A 22,559-nucleotide genomic window follows, 5' to 3' on the forward strand; every position below is an offset into this window, starting at 1 on the left:
TGAATTTTACTGATTATCAATGCAAAGTATGCCACTGGGTAATTAGTGACTATCCACTGATTCCGATTTAGAGAGTAAGTTTTTTTACTGTTCTAGGCTTTCAAAAAATGTGGAAAAAAATTCATGGTTACTTTTCAATATTTCTATAACATTATCATATTTTTTAAATTAGCAATTTTTTAATAAGATATTTTTTTTACAATAATACTTAGGTATTTTTTTTACAAAAATACTGGTTTTTTTTACAAGATACTTTACGAGGAAAAATTGGACGCCCTCTTCTATTTCAGAGAATTTTTTGAGTGAAATTTCGCTTGTGCCAATAAAGATCTAGGTGCAGATAAAGGGTTAAAAATAATTTATAAAGTTATTGATATTATAACAAATATTTTAGTCAGAAGTTAATTTTAAATAAATTGAGGAATCTATCAACAAAATTAAACTCTGAAGACTTGGGACACTTTGTATACGTATATAGAATCCAACAATGATTCTTCCGTTTTATCTACACGATCAATGCCATTAATCTTCCTTATATATCATCATGGTCGCCAGTACGGTATACCTCGCAATGAAAGAGAGGACAGACGACTTTCGAAGAGACGACTGCTTCGCGATGATGTACCCGCGATCATCTCCTCCGCTGCACTCGAAAAGCGGCGCCACGAAAATACCGCTTCCGGTTGCCCTAGATTCCCGCAATTCACTGGTCCCTCCCCCCCCCTCTCTCTCTCTCTCTCTCTCTCTCTCTCTCTCTCTCTCTATCCTCCTGTCTTTGCGACGAGCGATGGTCCCGTACGAAGCGAGCGCGAATCCCGTTCAAAGTGGTCCATAATTTATGTATCCACCGGCCGCCTCCCTGTTTGTCGTCGGAGATTCTACATGTCTCTCTTTTAAAATTCCATTAAGGAGTACAGCGGCACTTTTTTTGTTCCTCGGCTTCTCGTTGTCTCGTCCAACCGCGAGAAGGGCCGGACAAGACCGGCTTATTCTCGCGATCGATTATTCATAACGCTTGTATATCTCGGACGAAAACGATCGCGATAAGATTGCGGATCGCCGATATCCAGGATGGAAAGAGGAATTTTAATCCGATCTCTACGTGCGCGGGCAGTTCACGTCGGAGTCGCGCGCTTCTGGCAGCGCGACGTAATTTTAGACAGTACCCGCAGTGACAGTCTTTATAACGCACGTGAAGTATGAACCACTTCCGGTGGATCCGCGTCATGTCCCCTCGCACTCCAGTGGCTCCGATTCTAAATCTGGACAAGCAAATTTTCGTGGCCTTTAGCCCCGCGTGTCGCACCGACGAAAATCACTCGTCGATCGTCGATTCTCACAAAATACATATTTTTCCAAGCAGAACAGGTCATCACGATAACATTTATCATAATTCATTGAAAAGTGACTTTTTCTTAGTAATCATTTTGACGTCACGATGACTCGTCTACCACCATTAATTAAAATCTTTCCAAGATGCCTATGAGCATCAAATTATTAAATTGTTAGGTAATTTAATTCTGTGATAGTACTATTATATGGTTCTGTCGGTATAGCGTTTTAAGAACATAAAATTAATTCGGCGCGCAGTTTGGCAGAATTTGATACGTAAATAATATATAAATTCACACTAAATTATTCAAGCACCAAAGATACTCCAGCTTCGACCGTTATTTTCTATTAGTTGTATCCTATTTTGTAAAAATTCGATAGTTGTTTAACAAAGCGTTTATCATTAAACAATACTACGAACGTACTAATTATACCGCGCTGTATCGATAGATGAGAACAAAATTGTATTTAGATTACACAAAATTATATATAGTTTACCGATTTAAATTATAATTTTAGTAAATTTATTTCATGTGAAATTATTTAATCACAATTTTACATGTGACCGATCTAGATGAACGTCGCATCGAGATCCTATATCGTTCGCGATAGATAATCGGCCGAAGAGCGATTACGGGGGTAAATATGTTTCGGTAATTGCGTGGCTAAGTTTAGGCGGTGCAGTTGGCGTCAATGCGCGGATGCATATTCAGAACGGGGCTCCTCATATTCTTATGCTCACTTACTAAACCGCCGCGTCGCGTGTGGATGTGAATGTGAATGGAACTTGCTGGCACCCCGCCTGTTTATATTTAGCCACTGTGGGCGGTATAGCTGTCACGGATACGTATCATCGGCATAACTGAACTGTGCAAATGAATAATGAAGTTCCAGTCGTCCATTTTTCTCCCCCTCCCCCTCTCTCTCTCTCTCTTTCTCTCGCCTATTATAGATGCCGCGAACCGAAGATGTTACCCGAATTGGCGTTACCCGGTCGCGACTCATTGTCTCCCGGTGGTCGATCCCTCGCGCCACCGAAGCGAACGCGACACATGTGGTCTCAATGAACGCACATGCGCTCATTGGGACGCTCGCAGGGACATAAACGCACAGTTCGGCAGCCTTTGAACGGCTTGTCGTACCAACGACGCATCGTAAAAGATTGTAACGGCAGCGAGTACAGAGAATGAAGACTACAGTCATACGATACTCTTAATCCCGTAATGACCGCGCTTTGTTAATCCCGCTGCTTAAGACAGTATATATATAAATATATATTCTTTGTTGTCATCAAGCCTAATTTCTAAGCATTATTGAAAAGCGCTTTTTATCTCTATTGATTTGAATATGAAAAAAATGTAGCAAAAGATAAAGATATATATAAATAGTCAACAATAAGTTAAAACGAGACTGCTATATGAATAAGTCAATTAACGATGGAATCTTGCAAAGTGTCAAATTCTGATTTTTATGAAATTTTGTATATTTGTATCTTACATCAATAGATGAATTTGAAAAATATTAGTAGTGGCAAATAAACGTTTTTAAGGAATGAAATCATCATCCTTTATATGTAAAGCAGTTTCAACTTTTATATTTCCATCTATTTATATAAACTATAAGTATACAAAGTTTCAATAGAATTAGAATTTGATATATCGTGAAGATCCCTTATAAGCAAAAGAAGCGCCAACTACAGTCAAAATTATTTCAAATACATGTGTAGAAATATCATTCCACATCTAACTTTAACTGTATTTTACATATATATGTATATATATAAAAAATATCTAAAAATTTAGTTAAATATAAAATAGATCCGAAAATAATATTGTTTAAACCATCAAAAAATAATTATTTTGAACGCTCAAACTGGTCAAAATGTTTAAACTTTTTGCAACAGTATTATCAACGTTTAAGCGTTTTACATAATTATTTTGATGATTGAAGAAAATTATTTTCAGATCTATATCTAGCTAAATTTTTAGATACTTCAGCAAAATCGTTTTTTTTTTGCAGTGTATAGAGAAAAAATAATTGACTTTTATTTATTAAAATTAAATATTGATATTTGTACACAGGTTTTAATATTGTAGTTGAAAAACATACTGTTTATATCGACAAGTGACCGACATATTGACATCTTGCGCTTTGCACATTGTAATCATTTCGCGCGTTATTATGTTAGAATATACTGCTCATACATCCACGTTTTTTTTCGCTCTATCGTTTTTAATAATCCGCAGAAACCAATAAGAAGTATCCGGCAATGTCCAATCGACACGGAAGGTCACGCTTATCGTCGCTTGTGCAACGCTGCATGTTTTTGCGCGGATTTTTGTGTCGCCCTGCAGTTTTTATTTTCCGCTATAACTATTTATAAAATATAAACCAGCGTTTTGCTACGTCGGTTCTACGTCTCAGCGATAAAGTTCCCGAGAGAACCGCCATTGGGAGCGTCGTGAAATTAATAATCGCGCGACTCGGAATCGGAGAAGGGCGACCGCGGGTGCATCCAGCATCGCGCGCGCGCGCGCGCGTGACATCTCAGCTGGTGCACAGACTGGATGAATAAACGTCTTCCTTATCGTCTAAAATAAACTCCACGCATATCTGGATCGTAGCCAGGACGTAGGAAAGTACAATGATATTTGTCGCGTAAATTGTTGCGTTCCTATGGAGGGTGGATCGGATACTCGCTCGTTTAAACGCGTTGTCGGCGTACTTCTTCGAAACTATTAATACAATGTTAATCGCAAAAATTTGCTGGCGATGCACTTGGCTTGCGAACCGCTTAATCGCGTGATATTACCAATCACACACGCAATTAGGTCTTTAACTACTTGGTTGTGAAGTAATTATCTTTTTGACGTACTATTATATATTACTACATTTATCAGTATGCATTTTATGACTGGCACATCGTAATATATATTTCGTACTAAAATATCTTTAAAACAACTTGAAACGCGAAATTTTTAATAAATCCGCCTCTTTATATTTACCTATGTCGGTATAAAAATATCTCATCATGAAAAAAGTTTAAAAAAATTATATTTTTAACAAATGTTTATAATTAGCATATTTTATAAAAAGATTTTTATCCAAATAAAAAAAACAATAGACAGACTACTCGAGATAGCCATTTGAATTGTCGTTTTGTTAACATCAAGAAGCACTGATTTCTTTTGCAGTTTAAATTTTTGCATTACGAAAGCAGTAAAAATTGAAATGCGACGCAAAACAATTTTTTTATTTAATTTGAATAAAAGAAATAACGTAGTGTTTATATAAGTTTAGTAAATGTAACATAATGACCTCGTTAACTGAATTTATATAATTGATATCATTAAAAACTAAAAAATATTTTGCAAACATGGTGCAACTGTTCATAATGCACGTTGTAATTATACATTCAAGCAACAAAGTATTCGCCTAGAATGTTTTTTACACTGTAAAAAAGTATATGAAGTTATATAAATAACATGTGTAAAAATTACACAATTTATAGTGGAAATATTAAAAACTGTGCATTTTCACAAAGATTAATAAATAGTTTTTTCTAATTATATAAATATGACTTATATTAGACAGGAAATTGCTATACCAATAAAATTGATAACAATAAAAAATATTGTATAGTTTTTATATAAATTTTTGTAATATTATACAACATAATGGATAAATATGACACATATTATAATTGTATGTAATTCGCTGATGAATTATTTTATGATAAATATTTCTCTGTAAACTTAAAATTCATTGTAAATTTACTTTTGCAAAATGTTTTGCAATTTTTGTTTAATTACTATAAAGAGAAATAATTATCTAAGTTGCAACTTTACTTACGTGTGAATATGCGCTTAATAATAAGTTCCAAAATTATGCATTATAATTTTATATGTAATTTTTTTACGGTGTGGATTGCGTCAGGTTGTTAAAAAGTCTAAATGACTTTTGCGCTGAGTAATCTTTTTTACGGTAATGGAAAAAAGAAATCTCGTTCGGGCAACTGCGCATATAATAACGTACTTATTCGCAGCCGTTCGCTCGAAGTCTAAAGGTATATATAGGCGAAATATAACGAGGGAGCCCAAAACGGTATTTACGACGCATCGAGTCGTTGGCGGCATAAAGTGGCAATCGCGTCGCGCAATTTACTTCACACTCGCATTGTCCTGGCAATACGTCCGACATATTTCATCCACGAGGCACGCGGATAAGCCGCTGTCAAGGTGGAACGGTCACCCTCGCGATGGCGTGCAAGGGATCTCACAACTCCTCTGTATGAGAGCCGGCATGCACAGCGTCCCTTTAATTAGTGGTCCGTGTGCTTTTACAGTCGTATCCCGCTCACATGACGGTCGACTCGCAGAAGCAAATCGAGATGCAGCGGCTGCAAACGGAGCACTTGAAGCGGCAGCAAGAGCACATCATGCAGCACAACATCCAGGAGTTGCAGGCTCAAATGACAAAGAGCCAGCTGAGCATGTCGGGGCCGCAGTCACTGATGTTTCTGCCGTTTCTCGAACAGCTCAGAGGGCTGCCCGTGCAGTCGCCCATGCCTCCACCGCCAGCCACGTCAACCGCCACCACCGGCAACAAACACATCAACTCCATCGCCAATGTACGTGACCCGGTGATTATCGATATCGCCTGTATCGGTCGTAGCTCCATATAACGTTCGCTCTTTCATAATATCACGCACTATTTTCGCCTTATTAATTATTTCTCGGTATACCTGTTATTACAGAAATTTAATATTGGAAGGTTGTGATTAATTACTTGTTAAGCATTGAACAGTGCTTTTATTAAGGCTCTCTCTTGCGGTTCTACATTAGTTGTATGACGTCAGAGGTGATAAATAACATATAATTAATTAATTGCTGGACACAACATTATTTTTTTCCTTGAAACAATTTTATAATCCTGAAACATATAAAATATGCGGCAAACTGAGACATTTGTTCGATATGGAAGAATATTTCCTATAAAATAATTCCTGAAATAATAGTACATTTCTCAGTTGTCGGAAACCGGCATAATGATAGCTATTTATATTTCTACGTGAAATATTGGATAAATGTCTTAGTTTGCCGTATATTTTACAAGTTTCAAAATTATGAAATTATTATGTTGATAAGAGAAAATTAAAAAATAATGCTGTATGTAGCAATTAATTTATTGAATGTCATTTCTCGCTTTTGACGTCACATAACTAATGCAGCTGTTAAAGATATACGAGCCTTAATATTCGAAATTAATAATAATTAATCACTATTTTTCAATATTAAATTGGATTTCTGCAAGAGTGCTCGTTTCAGAGATATAAAAATCTGATTATGAGAAAAACATTAAAATCCTAATATTTATTAAAAACAAATGTATACAGTTTCAACTTGTTACTAAAGCGGAATATGTGTGACACACACTCCCAGATATGTTATATATATTCATATATAATATTATTTTTACAATTGCCCTATTATTGTAATAAAAACAATTTTTAATAACTTTTAGTAACATAAATTTTATTGGTATAATTTCGTCTGAGAACCAGACTTAGTTCCAAGTATTCTAAAAATTTCACTTTGATTTAAGTTCTTAAATTAGCTAAACTTTAATAAACTTCTCTACTTCATATTAGTAACGCCAAGTTAACATTAGTACTATTCCGATCGAGAAATTTCAACTCATTAGTCTGACGTTCCTGAGATTTTTTATTCGTTCGCAGATGATCAGCAGCCATCGAGAAGGTCCAAGCTGGGCGACCGCGCATCTCGCCCAGATGACCACGCAAATGGAGAAGGAATCGTCGTCACCGGCGCCGATCTCATCCGCGGTAGCGCCAACGGCTCCGCCTCTTCAGGATCTCGACGCCCCGCTGAACCTCACCAAGCCGAAATCGACGTCCTCGGGCGCCACGGCGTCTTCCTCGTCGCCTGGTAGTGACTCGCACTCGACCGGTGCCGGAAGCAGCGGTCAGCAGGAGCAACCATTAGCGGCGACCGCGCCCAAGCTCTTCCCGCCAGGACTGCCGATACCGCGGAATTACCTGCCGACGCTTCCTTACGCCGGTCTACCACCGCATCTCAGCAGTCTGTCTTCGCCGAGTGAGTGAAACATTCGTGATCATTCACTTTAATCGCTTGGCGTGAGAGAAGCGTGGCACAATAAAGCCTGCAGGATTACACCGGCTATTGAGGAGCAGTGAAGTCGAGTATCGTGTCGAAATGACATTTCGCGGATATTCTAGAGAGATTGTTGCTATTCACAACGGTTAATTATCTTTATGCGATATACGTGTACGCTCTCACTACAGTGCATTTCGCAAATTGCGTACCTATTATAATCGACCGACCGTTCGTGAATTCATCCGAATTACCGCGATTAAAGTAACGCCCGTTGTTGCGATCTGAGCATTACCAGAACTCGTGGTTGCGCCGATTACGCGACGCGTTCGTCCCGCGGAACAATTGCAAATTGCCGATTGCCGCAAATGGATTCCAAGAGAGAAAGGCATGGTCGGTACCCTCCGGAGTGTGCGATTTCATGCCGGCGGTGAACACTTAATCATCTTCGAGCTGGCTAGTTTTCCCGATTGTCCGCGGCCGGAGTTTTTTTTCCACGGCTGCTCGCCGTCCGGAGAACCTGTTTCACTTGCCATCTGGTTTTTGCCACGGGTACCGGCGTACTCATAATCAACGATGCGTAACGCGATTCCGCCCGATAAGGACCGCGCGACGCGCGATTCGTATAAGCGAGGAAGGGAAGAAAATCCGCAGGCCGTCATTGTAACGTCGAGAGCGAATCTCTTCGCGTGGCAATCGCCGCGCGTTACTTCGTTCGCGACATACACGGAATACTAAAAAACATGTCTGAACTTCGGGATTGTGTTAAAGATCTGGCGAAAAAAAATTCCTGCAAACGATTTTGAAAATAATATTTATTTTACAAGCGCAATCGGATGACAACAAGCTCTTCGCTATTTCTTTTCAGAGACTATATTTTTTTCTATTTGAAAAAATTCTAATGTCTTATTTAGCTGTGATACTAATCCTCCACAGATCATGTGAGAATTTAAAGACCCAGACGATTTTTTGACTTAAATTATTTTGCTGATTCTGCCTCACATTTGACATGTGGAAAAATAAAGAAACATTTTAAGTCACATAATTAAACAGTTGCATTTCTAAATATGAAAAGAGTATACCAGAATTTTTTCAAATTTTTTTAAAGCCAATTTCCTTTGAAAAACCGTTTCAGCAATCCAGGTAGTTTGACTAATCATCAAGAAAATTGTCGAAACTATCCATCACCGACTTTAAATATGATTATAAAAAAATATCAGAACTACTTTTTTGCTTATTTCAAAGTTTAGACGTTTCGAAACAACTGGAGATAAGGGTGAATTAAAAACCTATATTAAGAATATAAAATATAAAATTTTTACGCAAAAAAAAACATTTTTTTATATATCTCATAATTTCGAAGATATTCGATGACAATTTGATGAAAATTCGAACGAAAAAAAATCCGTTATTTTTGAGAGATTGTTATAACTTTCAGATAAGCAGATAATATTTTTTGATACTTTATAATAGTCTACAATATGCAAAGTGCCCATCAAAATCGATGAGAGAGTTTCGACTCTCGAAGCGAGAGTTTGCTTGTAAGTGATGAAATTCAGGATAATCTCTGCAAAGGGCTAAATAATAAAACTGACGAAATAAAAGAACTAACATAAGACGCGTAAAGCCCCAAATATAAATTTTTTTTCTAAGAGCAAAATCGACTTCAAGTCGCGTAAAAGGTCAGGAACAACGCATTCTCTGCTTTACGTCTTTGTTTTTTAGTACTTTATACATCTTACTCTATATATCTTAAAAGATATCTGTAAAGTATATCTCTTAAAAACGTGAACTCTTTCGTTCCCGTATCTCCATTACGCATCTTTCACTCCGTTTCTCCGGTAACCCGTTACAGTGGGCAAGGTAATGGCCAAAGACGAGGCCGGTGGACCGGGAGGATCCGTGGCGGCCGCTGCGGTCGCGGCCGTGGAAAAGCACTTCGCGATGCACGGACTGTACGGATTGCCATCGAACACAGGTGGGATGCCACCGTCGGCCCAGACTCAAAGACCGATCAAGCATTCTGGCTCTCGGGAGGAACCGCCTCAGGAGGAGCAGGATTTTCTCTCGACGCCTCACAGTAAGTGGACGTGGAGGAACGAGCGTCGCGTTAATCGCGAGACGGATCGCGAAGCAGATACAAAGAACACTTAGTATACTTTCCAACGTAGCGTACATTTTTTGACAAATGTAGAATCTTCAGATCTTTCAGACTTTTTTGAAATAATGCGATAGTGTGTCATATAAATCAAGTCAAAATCAAGTTAAAATCAAGAATGAAAGAAATGAGATTAAATGTGCATATAGCATGTAAAAATTATAATATTTTAGTATTGTGTAAATTCTTTCTTTTTCTTTTTGAGAAAAATATAAATAATATTGTAAGGTGCATATAATATTTATTATGATAGTATTAGTGCTATAAACAATGCATAATAGTCTTCCACGTAACGTCGCATATCTCGTATATATGATATATTCGGTTTTGAAATTGCAGTGTGGCGAGATCCGGGATATAAAGTAGCGGAAGACATAACGGAAAAAGGTAAGCACTTCCTATGAGTAACGATTAGACTACTATTACGCTCTTGTTTTGAGAGCGCCAAGTGACGCCCTCGCGAAATCAGATTCGTTTCTCACGAGAGTATCGTGAATCTCGACGACGATGTGACATCTAACGCCCCGTCTCTCTTTCTCTTTCTCTTCAGCTAAAATGGTGAGGCAGCAGAAAAGGGAGGGTGAGAACAAGCCACATATCAAGCGACCTATGAACGCATTCATGGTGTGGGCCAAGGACGAACGTAGGAAGATCTTGAAAGCCTGCCCAGACATGCACAACTCGAACATATCGAAAATTCTCGGTAAGTATACCCGATCCATACACGTCACTCGCACGATTACAGTTAATGCTTCAACTATAACGATTTTTCTGATGGACGTAATTATGGAATAAATATCGTTCCTTTACTTCCAAAGTCATTATATAACTTAAAAATGTGATTTTCGAGTTATTGCCATGAATTTAGTTAGGTAATGATTACTTTATCAATAAAAAGTAAACTAACTTAACTTTACAGTCCGACCGCCAAATAGCACTTGTGTCCTTAAAAATTTTTCAAAGAGATACATAATACCTCCTACAAGAATGACACATTTTGAACTGTGTCATTTTTGTAAATAAGAATATTTAGGATAGTCTTTTACAGAGAACATTTAAAGTTAAGACAGTTTTAAAGTTTGAAGATGAAAATGTTTTAGAGTAATTTTAGATTTAGTAATTTTAACTTATCAAGATAAATATAAATCGTTGGTGATATTTCGAGTTCTGTCACATTTGATGAATCATTCTGGATTTGTCATAATTTTGTACGATACTAAAAAGGATGGTATTTTAAAGATTCTGAAACAAAAAATAACCAAAATGATCCTATTTGATCGTATTTTTAAGAATATATTCTATTTGCTGATATTGTTTAATTAGTTAATTTTCTATTGTTGAAAAATAGTTTTTCCATTTTTCTGAAAAATTCAATTTTTTAGCTGTATTACTTTTTAGTAGTAACGATATATTCTTTAAGAAAATCTTTTATAATTATACCTTTAGTAAGCCTTTAGTTTATCTACATTATTTTACTTAAATTATATAATTACACATATCAATTATTTATATCATAAATTTATTAGTTCATCCATCAATGTGATACAAATATAAAATTTCACAAATATGAACTAAAACTCAAAAATAATATAAATCACAAGCAGAGAATACAATGAGAAATTGTTCGATACATTTGATTTAATTTAATTTATGTGAAAAATTATAAAAGAACGCGAAACGTGTTCCACTTCAACGCGTATTCTTTATATCGGTTACAGGCGCCCGGTGGAAGTCGATGTCAAACTCGGAGAAACAGCCATATTACGAGGAACAGTCGCGGCTTTCGAAGCTGCACATGGAAAAGCACCCAGACTACAGGTACCGGCCGCGGCCCAAGCGCACGTGCATCGTGGACGGCAAAAAGATGCGTATCTCCGAGTACAAGTCGCTGATGCGGCAGCGGCGGCAGGAGATGCGGCAGTTGTGGTGCCGTGACGGCGGCACCGAGATGAACTTCTTGTCACCGGTAAGTGCCGATATGACTGGCACGCAGCATCACCCGGGCACGGGCGCCGGTCCGTCGGCGCGACCATCGGTCTCGCCGCCGGCGACGATGCTGAACGGTGGTGGCGGTGCTGCCGGCCCAAGTTCGGACCATCCTTCGTTCTACTATCCACAGGACAGTCTGTCGCCCACGGACATGATGAACTTCTCACCCGAAAATTCTGGCTCGATCGGCGGCTACGACGCGAGTCCGCGGCACCACGACGAGGATTGAACCGCAGCTCCGGGTCAGCCACTTTGGCCGCCCGGAGCATCATCGTCATCACCGTCGGCAGTGGCAGCGGCAGCGGCGGCCGCAGCGACTGCAGCGGCCGCGTCTACGTCGAGGCTCGCTTACGAACTCTTCTGGTAATCGGAATCATCCGTCTCAGTGTGACAACGTCGAGGTGTCATGTGCGACACCGACCGTGAACGCGCGATCGCAGGAACATATCCGCGAACTGCGCTTCTCTGCACGACGGAGTGAACTGGAAGAGGATACTACTTCTCGGGGAAAGAAGAGTCGGGCGTCTCGAAACCTCTCGCCGGAGGTTGTGATATAACGTTCTATTTCTGTGCCATCGTACGCGAAACGCGAAGGACCTATCCACGAAGTAAAAGCGCGAGAGCATCTCCGTCGCGACGTCGCTCGATCGTTAATCTTTCTTGCTCTTCGGTATAAACTTATTGAAAAAAAATGCTGGTGTATTCGCTATACGTAATCTTTACATCAGTTAGTCCGTTTGATTTGTATCGAATATATACGTGGATCTCGATACAGTGCTCGACAAGCTTATATGCGCTGTCATATTGATAACAACTTCTTTAAATTCAGCAAATATTTTAACATCATCTGACATCTAATTCATAGTGCTCATTTAGAGCCTTGGCACATACAGAAACTTAAAATGTAAGATTTAAACGGTAAGAAATCAACATGTTGGATTCGCTACTGCTTACATTATGGTCTAACGGTCTCTATTATAATTGATCGATTCGCTTACTGCTTAAGTTTTTTTATCTGCCATAGTCTTTAAGAAAAAAACAAGAAAATCCAACAATCTTCTTGATTTGGAGCTTTAAATATGTTATGTAAGCTCCAAATAATTTACACCAAATGGAGCTACACTCAATAAAATTGTTTTCCGAAAACTGCAATTTGGTTTTACATATAAATTTATTCATTATTTATATCATTCTATTTGTATTTTTAATATCTCATAAAAAATAATTTTATTTTTAATGCTTGAAAATTGTATTGTCTTCGCATATAGAAATTATTATACATGATTGAATTTAGCGCTTTTAGATAATACACGAGATTAGAGGAAACCGATATTTATATAAAAAGACTTAAAATTAGTTTGTTTTAAAATTGTATTTATATCCCTTAAAGTGAGGTTGAGTATTTAAAAAAAATACATCTTTCATTTTAATACCGTAACGTTCATGTATCCAAAGCTCAAGGAAAAGGACGCCGAAATAGTTGAGTTTCTTTTCTTTGTAAATTCTTTATTTTCAAAAATTTAACGGTCTATTTTCGCTCGTATTATTTTGCATGTCAATTTTCGGATTTCTTTTATCGTTGTGCAGTATTACGCAATTTCGAGACAATCTGTATCGAGATCCGGGTATTTATCTGTTCCCATATAGGATAATGGCCGCAGTTCGTAAATTGTTCTTGTGTAAGATGTTTCGGTTGCTCGCTTTTGTTCAATCAAAATTCTTGAGCGAACTCTTCCGAATGCATTGAAAATTTCAAACGGTCCAAGCGATCCAAACTAAAACAACGGGACGTCGTAAGATTTTAAAAGACATCTGTTAGACATCCTAATCTTTCGCACGTCTCCTGTGACATCTTTCGTTTGGTAAGTTGCTCCTGCATTACACGGGCGACGACTACATGGAGGACGACTTCTCTTACGCACATTGGCAGTATTCCCTGTATATTCTCCTGCATCGTAATCAAAACTGCAGTCCGTATGGAACTTCCTTATAAGCACACAATATTTCTAGAAGGTTATATAAATATTATCTGTTTTAATATTCATATAACATTCTAAGAATGTTGTGTCTTATATGGTCACGGTAGACCTCGATCATCGGTAGCTAACGTGTAGAGATAACGATTAGAGATAACCGGCATTGAACTAGCGGCCAAAAACCAAGCAGCTTGTTGTAATTCAGTCCCTACATTCGGCGTGTGTGCGCACGGAGCGTGAGGCGAGAATATACGCGTATGTGTACGCATAATTTTTATAATAAGACAATCGCGCGCTGATTCGGATGCGCAACTCGTGCCGGTCTCCTTATCGGGCTTGGATACGTAGCCGATATCACGTACACGTTGCGACACGATGCGTGGCCAAAAAGTCTTGTTCCTATTTCTCTTAGTATGTATGTGTGTGTGAGACTAACGATACGGCCGATTTCCGGACGGTCATATCGGGGAAAAAGAAACGAAAAGAAAGAAGAGAAAGAAAAGAAAAGGAAGAGTAAACGAATAAATAGAAACTGGTCTATCCGCAGCATCTTCCGCAACGATCGCACGCGTCCGAACGCGTAGACGCCGCACGTGGCAATCTTATCTTGCGACCGCCAGTTGTTTGAATGTCTCCATCATATACATATAAAACAACTGCGTTCGACGCGCCGAACGAAAGGTCGGAACAGAGTGAGAAAAAGCTAGAAGCTAATCGCTCGTGCGATTAAATCCCGGTACGTAGACGCGTGACGGGGCTTCTCGTTTAATATAAATGCCTAGTACTTATAGTATTTTCACCGTTAATTTATTGACCCTAATGTAAAAGCGGCAACAGCCGAGACGGTTAATAGTCGACTGAGTGGCAGGGGGCGGAAAGGGGGGGGAGGGGGGAAAAGAGGGTTGAAATGGGACGGACACATTGGGAATTAGCGGATCGTCGATATATTAGTACAACGTTACGGTAAAAACGGTTACGGTTGCGGAAGGGATTATAGCGTTATTTATCGAAAGATCAGCGCGCATCTGCGAATCTGATCACCATGCTCGACACGTCGCCTCTATTTTCGTAGGGGCGCGTCACGCGCTTCTCCGTCTTCGAATTACATTTACGAATGTGGGGGAGATTGCGGTGCATGAGGGGGGAGGGGAGGGGGTGAGATCGACGAAGACAATTACGACCTCACGTAAGTCGATACGAAAAGGCGAACACAGTTGTAGCTAGGCAGTGGTCTATGGGACGATCGAACAGGGCGATATAATGATTTGGAGCTTGATGTGATATAATACTTATGTGCCAAATAGCGTTTTCGCGGGCGGGGGGTTAATCAAAAAAAAGGAAAAAGAAGAAGAGAGAGAGAGTGAGAGAAAAACCTCTAGTTCCGAGTCGCCTCGTTGGCTCAACGTGAAACGAATTTTTTGCGTCTCCTCCTTTTTTCACGTTTTCTTCTTTTTGTTATTTATAATCAGTGCAATTACATACACACACGGTACCTAATATAATTTTATAAAGAGAGCCAGTATCCTCGATATATCTGCACCCATTTTGTTGGGGCTCGACCGGCATCAGATTTAAGGTAGCTTAATGTTGATAATAATTTATTTTATGTATATAATGGATTTGTACATTGTGTCGGGAGATAATCATCGATCCACGGTCCGACACGAGCGTCAATATTATTAATGTACAGTGTAACTATATTGTGATGTATCTACGTAGCTACATTATATATATATATATATATAACTATTTGAAGTATGTAGATTAACAATGTTAAATGCGATATGTATTCTTATTTTCAATGTCATTATTATCTTTATTATTATCTTTATTATTATTATTATTATTATTATTATTATTGAGATGGCACCATTATTATTATTATTATTATTATTATTATTATTATTATCATTATTATTATAAATATTACAGTTATCGATATCATCGTTGCTTATTTAGTACACTATTATTTAAGTGACGAGCCTTATTATTTTTAGTAGCAAGAAAAAGGTTGTACGTGCCAGTTTTAGACAAGAACGGCAAGTGAAAGTTCGTTGGTCGTTTATGCTCGAATACTCAATCAAATTTTAATGCAATATTTTTATGTACATGTTTCCTTTGTTTGAGCCGTTTTCTTGATCTGTGATTATTTTGGAATACTGCATCTAGGAATTTCAATTTTATGTCACATTCATAGTTTTCATTTCAAAGTTTTAAAATACGTTTCTCTCTTTAGATCAATCTTTCATTGCCACTTTCAAACAGTAAGCTTCGAAAGAAATTCAATTTTCTTTTAATCATTTTACTATTAGACAATGGCAATTTTTCATTTAGCAGAAAAAAATGATATATTTTGGGTAAATGATCTGCCTACGTTGCATTTTTTCGATTGTGCCATACCCTCGTTACAAATATTAAAAAATTTAATTGTTTTCACGTTTGTAAAATTTTTAAATTAAACCACCTGACAGTGTAACTCGCGCGTGCAATGAAGTTCGGGTCCGCGTTTCTCTTTTTTAAAAATCTTACCGATTCTTATTGTTGCCCGCAGTTTGCTTTGATAAAAATCGATTCTGCATTCCATCGATTGCGATTTCCATCCACACAATGATCGTTGAAATTAGCAACGATATTTAGTTCGTGGCGATCTCCTTACTTTCAAATATCACGAATGTTACGCGATAATATATCAGCACACGATTATTATATTTACTGGCCTTTACATGCAACCAATGCGAATGCAAACTGTAAGAATAGTAAATTGTAAATCGAATTACACTAGTAATATTATAGTATATTTAACGTAAAGAAAAAGTGAACACTAACATCTCCGCTCTCAATATTCCAAGCATTCACTTCATTTACATGTACGTTGTTGTTAATGGTATAAAAAATATAATAAAATAACGCTTTACCGAAATTCAATCTTAGTTTTAGGGGTATACGACACTATTTCTAGATGAAAAATATGTATGTATGAGGGATGTATATAGTTATGCAGTACCAGTGCAAATGAAGAGAGACAGAATGAACGGGAGAAAGAAAGACGGAGTGAAAGAGAACGAAAGAAAGAATAAAAGAGAGGGAGAAAGAGAAAGAGTGAAAGGTAGTGAATATAAAAACCAGTCAGACGATGCGTGTATATGAGTGAAATAGATTTCTCACGATCATCTTAACACTACTCGTGTCGTGATCGTAGTACATTATCGGTATATCACTATCAATAGCATAAAATCAAAATATATATTTAGGATGATGGGTAAATCGCTACTGATAACACTACTTTAAATTTTATTTATTGATACATACTCATAAAGGAATAGTTTTCATCGCGGCAGTGTTAAGATGAGCGTACAAAGCATACAATAGAAAGGAAAAGTCATTCTTCGGAACGCACATATAAAGCAGTAAAATTTATAAGTCTAAAGACGTAGTGCGTTTTCGCACTTACTGTTATTATGAACGAAACAATCGCATCTGAGAATACAATAACAATTTCGTTGAATATAATTGATAAATCTAAAATAGAAGTCTCATCAAGTACGCACCACAAGCTGGCTGTGAATCATGTGACTAACTCTCCTTCATATTTCATTGTTGACGAAGAGCACGCATATATTCATCACTATCGCTTAAATTAAAATATACGAATAAACATTGGGAAAATGCAATTATTTATTTATGCTGACACGACCCAAGATGACTTTTCCTCATAATTAGATAGAGACATCAAATGCACTGTATATCACAATAGAGAACAGCACTATTATAAACATAAAAAAATATGATTATATTTATTATAATTTGAAAGCTAGGTACTCTTTGTTGTTTGTATTTTACAAGCGTAATCATTATTATATATAAATAAATATGAACTATATAAATGAATAAAGACTTTTATTTTTACACGTGTCATGCAGAAAAACTGACGAATTAGAAGAGTATAACAATTTAATGATAACGAAAATACGTGGTTAAGATTAATAAGGTTTCATCTATTTGTATCTCTGTGGCCGCCAGTTTTTTCATCGCATTTTGCGCTTTTTCAAGCTGTTGAGTTTCAGATGGTGTCATCATTTCTGCAATCTATAAAGAGTTTAAATTATTATTAATTATTAATTCGCTTTTTTGGAACTCCTTATATCACAGTAATATATATAATAATAATAATATTACATCAGCCAATTGTTGTACCGTCGCGCCATGTTCCTTTAAATTAGCAGAAAGTATCTGTACTCTCAATTCCTTTTCTATCATACGTTTGTTACTATTCGATTCATGTTCCCGTCTTGTTATAATATTATACAATGCATGATAACAATGTTCGATTTCCATTTCAACAACATTAGTTAAATCGATGCAGAAGTGATAAGGTAGTGGTACTGATGAAGTACCACTTCTCTTTAACTGTTGAGTTTGTATGTAATTTTCCTGCGACAAGTTATATGTTGAAAATATGGCTTCTTTAGCTGGAATCATCGCTAACTTCTGGATTTGGTTCAAGCTAACATCAACTTCATAACGAACTAATCTAAATTCACAGAAAAAAGCCAAGAGATTAGAGGAAGCGTACAATTAAAATATTAAAACATTCTCTCTTCCTTACAGTAAAGTGAAATATTGAGAATTAAATTTGTAACTTACCTGAAAATTCTTGCAGGTTTGGAACCGAACCTTTCTGTTACAATATTTTCCAAAGTTGTCCATGTTAACTCTTTGAATGCGTTCTTCATGTTAACACTGTACTGCCCGCCACCAGAATCGCCAACTCGCTTGATGAATTGTGTACTATCTTCTTCTAAAAGTCGCAAGTACTGATCAATATAACGTTCAAGGACTTCATAATTCAACTTTTTCACTTGTTCTTTTATCTCAGTATACGGAATTGGATTCGATGTATCTGCCCAAGATGCAGTTCGCAAGTACATCAAATTAATCATTTCTCTCATTAATTCTCCAGCTTCTTTGTCAAATTTTCGAGTCACAGCTGATATAACAGTTTGATCCCTGTATATAAATCATACATTAACATTTTAAGATACAATCGGAGAGCAATTAATAAATTAAGAATCTTACCTAAGATCTTGAGTAAATCGATCAAAATTGACCTTCCAATATATTTTTCTATCTGAAAATGCAACATTTTGTCCTTCCAATGATTGGGATATGGCTAGCAAATCAAGATTTGGTAAGTCATACTTAGGTTTTTCAGTATCTTCTGACATTGTATCAAAAGATGTACAATTCATTAAAAATTGATTTTTTACTAATAACTCAAATACATTTTTTAGATCAGGGACAGAGGGCGGTTCATCAGTAGCTAGTACAAAAATATTTTTAGATTATTAATACACAAAATTCCAGAATTTATTATATTACAAGAATAGAATTTAAAAAATAACTTTAAAAAATAGAAACTGAATAAGAAAATATATTATACTTTTGAACATACAATTAGAAGGGGCCTGTTCAATTCGTTTGTATGTTTTTATTATGACTTCAGATGCTGTGATATATCCGTTCTTTAATACTTCTTCAAACATAATTTCACCGTCATCTCCACAGTAAGTTTTTGCAAAAAGTATGTATCTATAATGAATATTTATATTTCTAACATGAGACAAATTATATTCTATGATACAATTAAAACTCTTATTTCAATGTATAAAAATACCTTGGATAGCGAAGAATCATAATAATTTTGTTTTGGTGTATGGCATACTCAACATGTAAATTATCCTCATTTTTGTGATAAGTGACAAAGCCAAATTTTATAAGGATACTTAGTCCTTCTTTTACCTAAATAAGATAATCACATAAAAATATTAGCAAAAGAGAAGGTCCAAATGAGTAAGACATTAATCCTTAATACTCGCGATTGGATCGTTCATATCCTATATATTTCTTCTCTTTGAAAAATTAGAGCACCAAATAATTAGTTATATTTTATAACATTTATATACAATTTTTTTAAATACATAAATACTTATAAATATTTTCTAAAAATTAAATGTGCAAAAATCACTTAATAATTTTTATTTATTTGTTAGTGATGAAAATTGGGACACACAAATGACTCATCGTATGTACTAAAGGTTAGTACATACGAAGTACAAAACATATATTTCAACATAGGGCAAAATTCATAACCCAATCTTATATTCAAACTCATCCGAGATAGATTTTCAAAATACTGTATGGTCATTTCATTGGTTGATTGGAATCTTAATCCAAAAATAATTATCTGGGATAGTTTTTTATATTGCAATAGTGACAAAATTAATTACAGTAGATTTTTTAGTGATTGAGAATTCATATCTATTTTATTTCTCCTTATTTTTTTAAAAGAATATTGATATCTGCATAGTAGTTTCAAATACTAATAAACTATAGAATAATCTATACAGCTGGTTATACATTAGTTGCAAGCTGGTCGCAAGTTTGTTGCGACAGTTAATCTGAAGCTTGCATTTTGAAATCAACAAACTTGCGATCAGCTTGCAACTAATGTAGAACCGGCTTAATATGCAATATATAATTAATGATTTTTAATTCAGATGTAAAAAAATCCTCCAAATAATCGTTTATGCAAAAAATGGTAGGTGACTATTTCCAAATTTAAGGCCAGTATTTATAGACAGTTCTTATATTTAAAATGGTTTTTGATGGTTTTAAAATGTCATGTGATTCAATCAGAATGCTGTATTAGCACCTTAAGATATTACTTAAGACAATCCCTGAATATATAAGATCACCAATCTTCACTATTAGTAATATTATTACATAATATATAACTGCAAACATTGTTTACCTTTATTTTCGATAAATGTGTTCCAAAACATATTGCAGATAACGTTTTTGGTCCGTACAATAAATTATTACCAATCTGCCCTATGATAGGACCAAAGGATTCTTCTAACAATAACAAGCATAGTTTGTTGTAAAAATCCCTCATATTTATGATAATTAATTCCTTCGCTTTCAGTTCACATAAATTCCAAAAGCAACCACATATAAGTTATTTTTACATGAATCTAACAGCGTGGTACGTCTTTTTACAAATCCTTTTTTGGTAATTATACAGAATACCTCCCCCACCTCCGATTTCGATTAAATTCGGCTCATTCGACGCGTTTTTGCATAAAACGAAAGAATCTGGCAGAAATAAGCGTCGTTCCGCTCCGCGAACCGAGATATTTAGCGTTAAAGTTTATTCAGGTTAGGAAATCTGTCAGCCCTACAATCATCATGTTTTCTACATGCATTCAATGCATTTCTGTGTCATGCGCATGCGTCTTGTTACTTGTCGGTCCAACAGGCACCAAGTTTAAAATGTATGAATTAGTTACTCGTACAATGTTTCTATTATACGTAATTCTATTCCAAATACATCAAAACCCATGTGGACAGAGGAGTGTGTAGACAGTAATGGGCCTTCTACAATAAAGGCCCGTCTACAATGCACGGAGTAAGAAGTAAGAGTAAGAAATTGACCAATCACAGTCGATTATTCTTCTCACATTCGACTGTGATTGGTCAATTTCTTACTCTTACTTCTTACTCCGTGTATTGTAGACGACGCCTAAGCCGCAAGTCAGAAGTTCTAAGCGATCTTAAGTCATAGTCGGTGAAGTTGGCCAATAGCCAACCTGAACGACTTGGTTAAAGCGGGGAGCACAGATTCTTGCATAACGCATAAGGCGTCGTCTACAATACACGGAGTAAGAAGTAAGAGTAAGAAATTAACCAATCACAGTCGATTATTCTTCTCACATTCGACTGTGATTGGTCAATTTCTTACTCTTACTTCTTACTCCGTGTATTGTAGAAGGGCCTTAACACATGAGGCATAAGAAATTGAACCAATCAGAGTTCTTTATTTCATAGAAAGGAAGGAAATGAAGGACTTCGATTGGCACATTTTTTTATGAATTACGTGTTATGCGTTATGCATAAGAATGTGTACCAATCGAAGTTCTCCGTTTCTTTCCCTTCCATGTAATAGAGAACTCTGGTTGGTTCAATTTCTTATGCCTCATGCGTTATGCGTTATGCAAGAGTCTGTGCTCCCCGCTTTCGACTGGTTAATGGCCGCAGCACAGATTCTTGCATAACGCATAGTGCATAAGCGAATCAACTAATCAGAAGCTTTCTTTTCCTCTCATTCCATGGAAAAGAAAAATTTCGATTGGTTGATTCCCTTGTGCACTATGCATTATGCGTTATGCAAAAGTCTGTGCTGTGACCTTTAGGTTCGGGGCAGCTACTATGAAAACTTTGGCTGCGTTCAGCGGACTCAACGGTTGAGTGAGCACTAGCTGCTATTGATGTATTCTTCTAGATCTAAAATTCTAATTGAATGATCTGAAAGAATACACCAATAATAGCGAGCGCTCACTCAACTGTTGAATCCGCTGAATGCGCCCTTTAATAGCAGCAAGCGCTCACTCAACTGTTGAGTTCGCTGAACGCAGCCATCGGTTCCACTCATCGTGCAGCCATTATGCACCAATAGGCGCATTCAGCAAACATAACAGTTGAGTAAGCGCTCGTTGCTATTGATGTATTCTTCTAGATCTAAAATTCTTATGGGATGAGCTAAAAGAATACATCAATAACAGCGAGCGCTCATTCAACTGTTGAGTCCGCTGAATACGCCCAATGATACACCTTGGCCGATATCCATAATCCATTCTTAATCTCAATACCATTTCAAGCAATGTCTTTTAAGATAATACCGCTCTCTGGCCGCCCTGGTAAAAATTTCATGCATTTTTTGAACAGTTACTGAACAGTTATACCAACTTCTGTCTAGTAACTGAGAAGGAAAACTACTTAGGATTCCAATCAGGATGTAAAGCGGGGTCTACAATAGAAGTCGTAGCAGTCGTAGAGTCTTAAGTCGTAGAAAATTAACCAATCATAGTAGAATATGAGAAGAATAATCGACTATGATTGGTCAATTTTCTA

The 22,559-nt window shown here is 36.7% G+C and overlaps 2 protein-coding genes across 6 annotated transcripts in view; one reads left to right on the top strand and one right to left on the bottom strand.

Moving 5' to 3' along the window:
• The window catches only part of Sox102F (transcription factor Sox102F), a 196,315-nt gene extending 183,591 nt beyond the window's left edge, over positions 1 to 12,724 (top strand). For 3 of the 4 annotated variants that reach the window (XM_018506625.1, XM_018506623.1, XM_018506622.1), the window contains 6 exons: positions 5,678 to 5,962; positions 7,070 to 7,448; positions 9,322 to 9,546; positions 9,964 to 10,011; positions 10,175 to 10,327; positions 11,343 to 12,724. In XM_018506625.1, coding sequence (XP_018362127.1) covers positions 5,678 to 5,962; positions 7,070 to 7,448; positions 9,322 to 9,546; positions 9,964 to 10,011; positions 10,175 to 10,327; positions 11,343 to 11,842 — 1,590 coding nt within the window. In that variant the 3' untranslated portion in view covers positions 11,843 to 12,724. The remainder of the gene's footprint in view (positions 1 to 5,677; positions 5,963 to 7,069; positions 7,449 to 9,321; positions 9,547 to 9,963; positions 10,012 to 10,174; positions 10,328 to 11,342) is intronic. The other variant, XM_018506624.1, reaches the window with a different exon arrangement.
• Positions 12,725 to 17,469: 4,745 nt separating this feature from the next.
• Polr3C (RNA polymerase III subunit C) lies at positions 17,470 to 20,715 on the bottom strand. Of its 2 annotated transcripts, none has more exons than XM_018506578.1 (7): positions 20,401 to 20,715; positions 19,264 to 19,388; positions 19,042 to 19,178; positions 18,666 to 18,909; positions 18,234 to 18,596; positions 17,766 to 18,120; positions 17,470 to 17,675 (listed from the first exon to the last, which is right to left on the bottom strand). In XM_018506578.1, exons 1-7 carry the CDS (start codon positions 20,542 to 20,544, stop codon positions 17,541 to 17,543), a joined length of 1,503 nt encoding a protein of 500 aa, XP_018362080.1. In that variant the 5' UTR covers positions 20,545 to 20,715; the 3' UTR covers positions 17,470 to 17,540. The 2 variants fall into 2 exon arrangements, with proteins under 2 accessions (XP_018362080.1, XP_018362079.1); XM_018506577.1 differs by having other exon boundaries at positions 19,030 to 19,178.
• Between the last annotated feature and the right edge of the window lie 1,844 nt (positions 20,716 to 22,559).

This window comes from Trachymyrmex cornetzi, unplaced genomic scaffold (assembly GCF_001594075.2).
Source record: "Trachymyrmex cornetzi isolate Tcor2-1 unplaced genomic scaffold, Tcor1.1 scaffold227, whole genome shotgun sequence".
Lineage (NCBI taxonomy): Eukaryota > Metazoa > Arthropoda > Insecta > Hymenoptera > Formicidae > Trachymyrmex > Trachymyrmex cornetzi.

What these genes read in the sequence shown, in the direction of transcription:
- Polr3C (XM_018506577.1), bottom strand. Translation starts at nt 20,544, where the DNA reads ATGAGGGATTTTTACAACAAACTATGCTTGTTATTGTTAGAAGAATCC. An exon ending in CACATTTATCGAAAATAAAG is followed by an intron (nt 19,389 to 20,400) that starts GTAAACAATGTT and finishes TATCTTATTTAG; the next exon opens with GTAAAAGAAGGACTAAGTAT. An exon ending in CGATTTACTCAAGATCTTAG is followed by an intron (nt 18,597 to 18,665) that starts GTAAGATTCTTA and finishes ATTTATATACAG; the next exon opens with GGATCAAACTGTTATATCAG.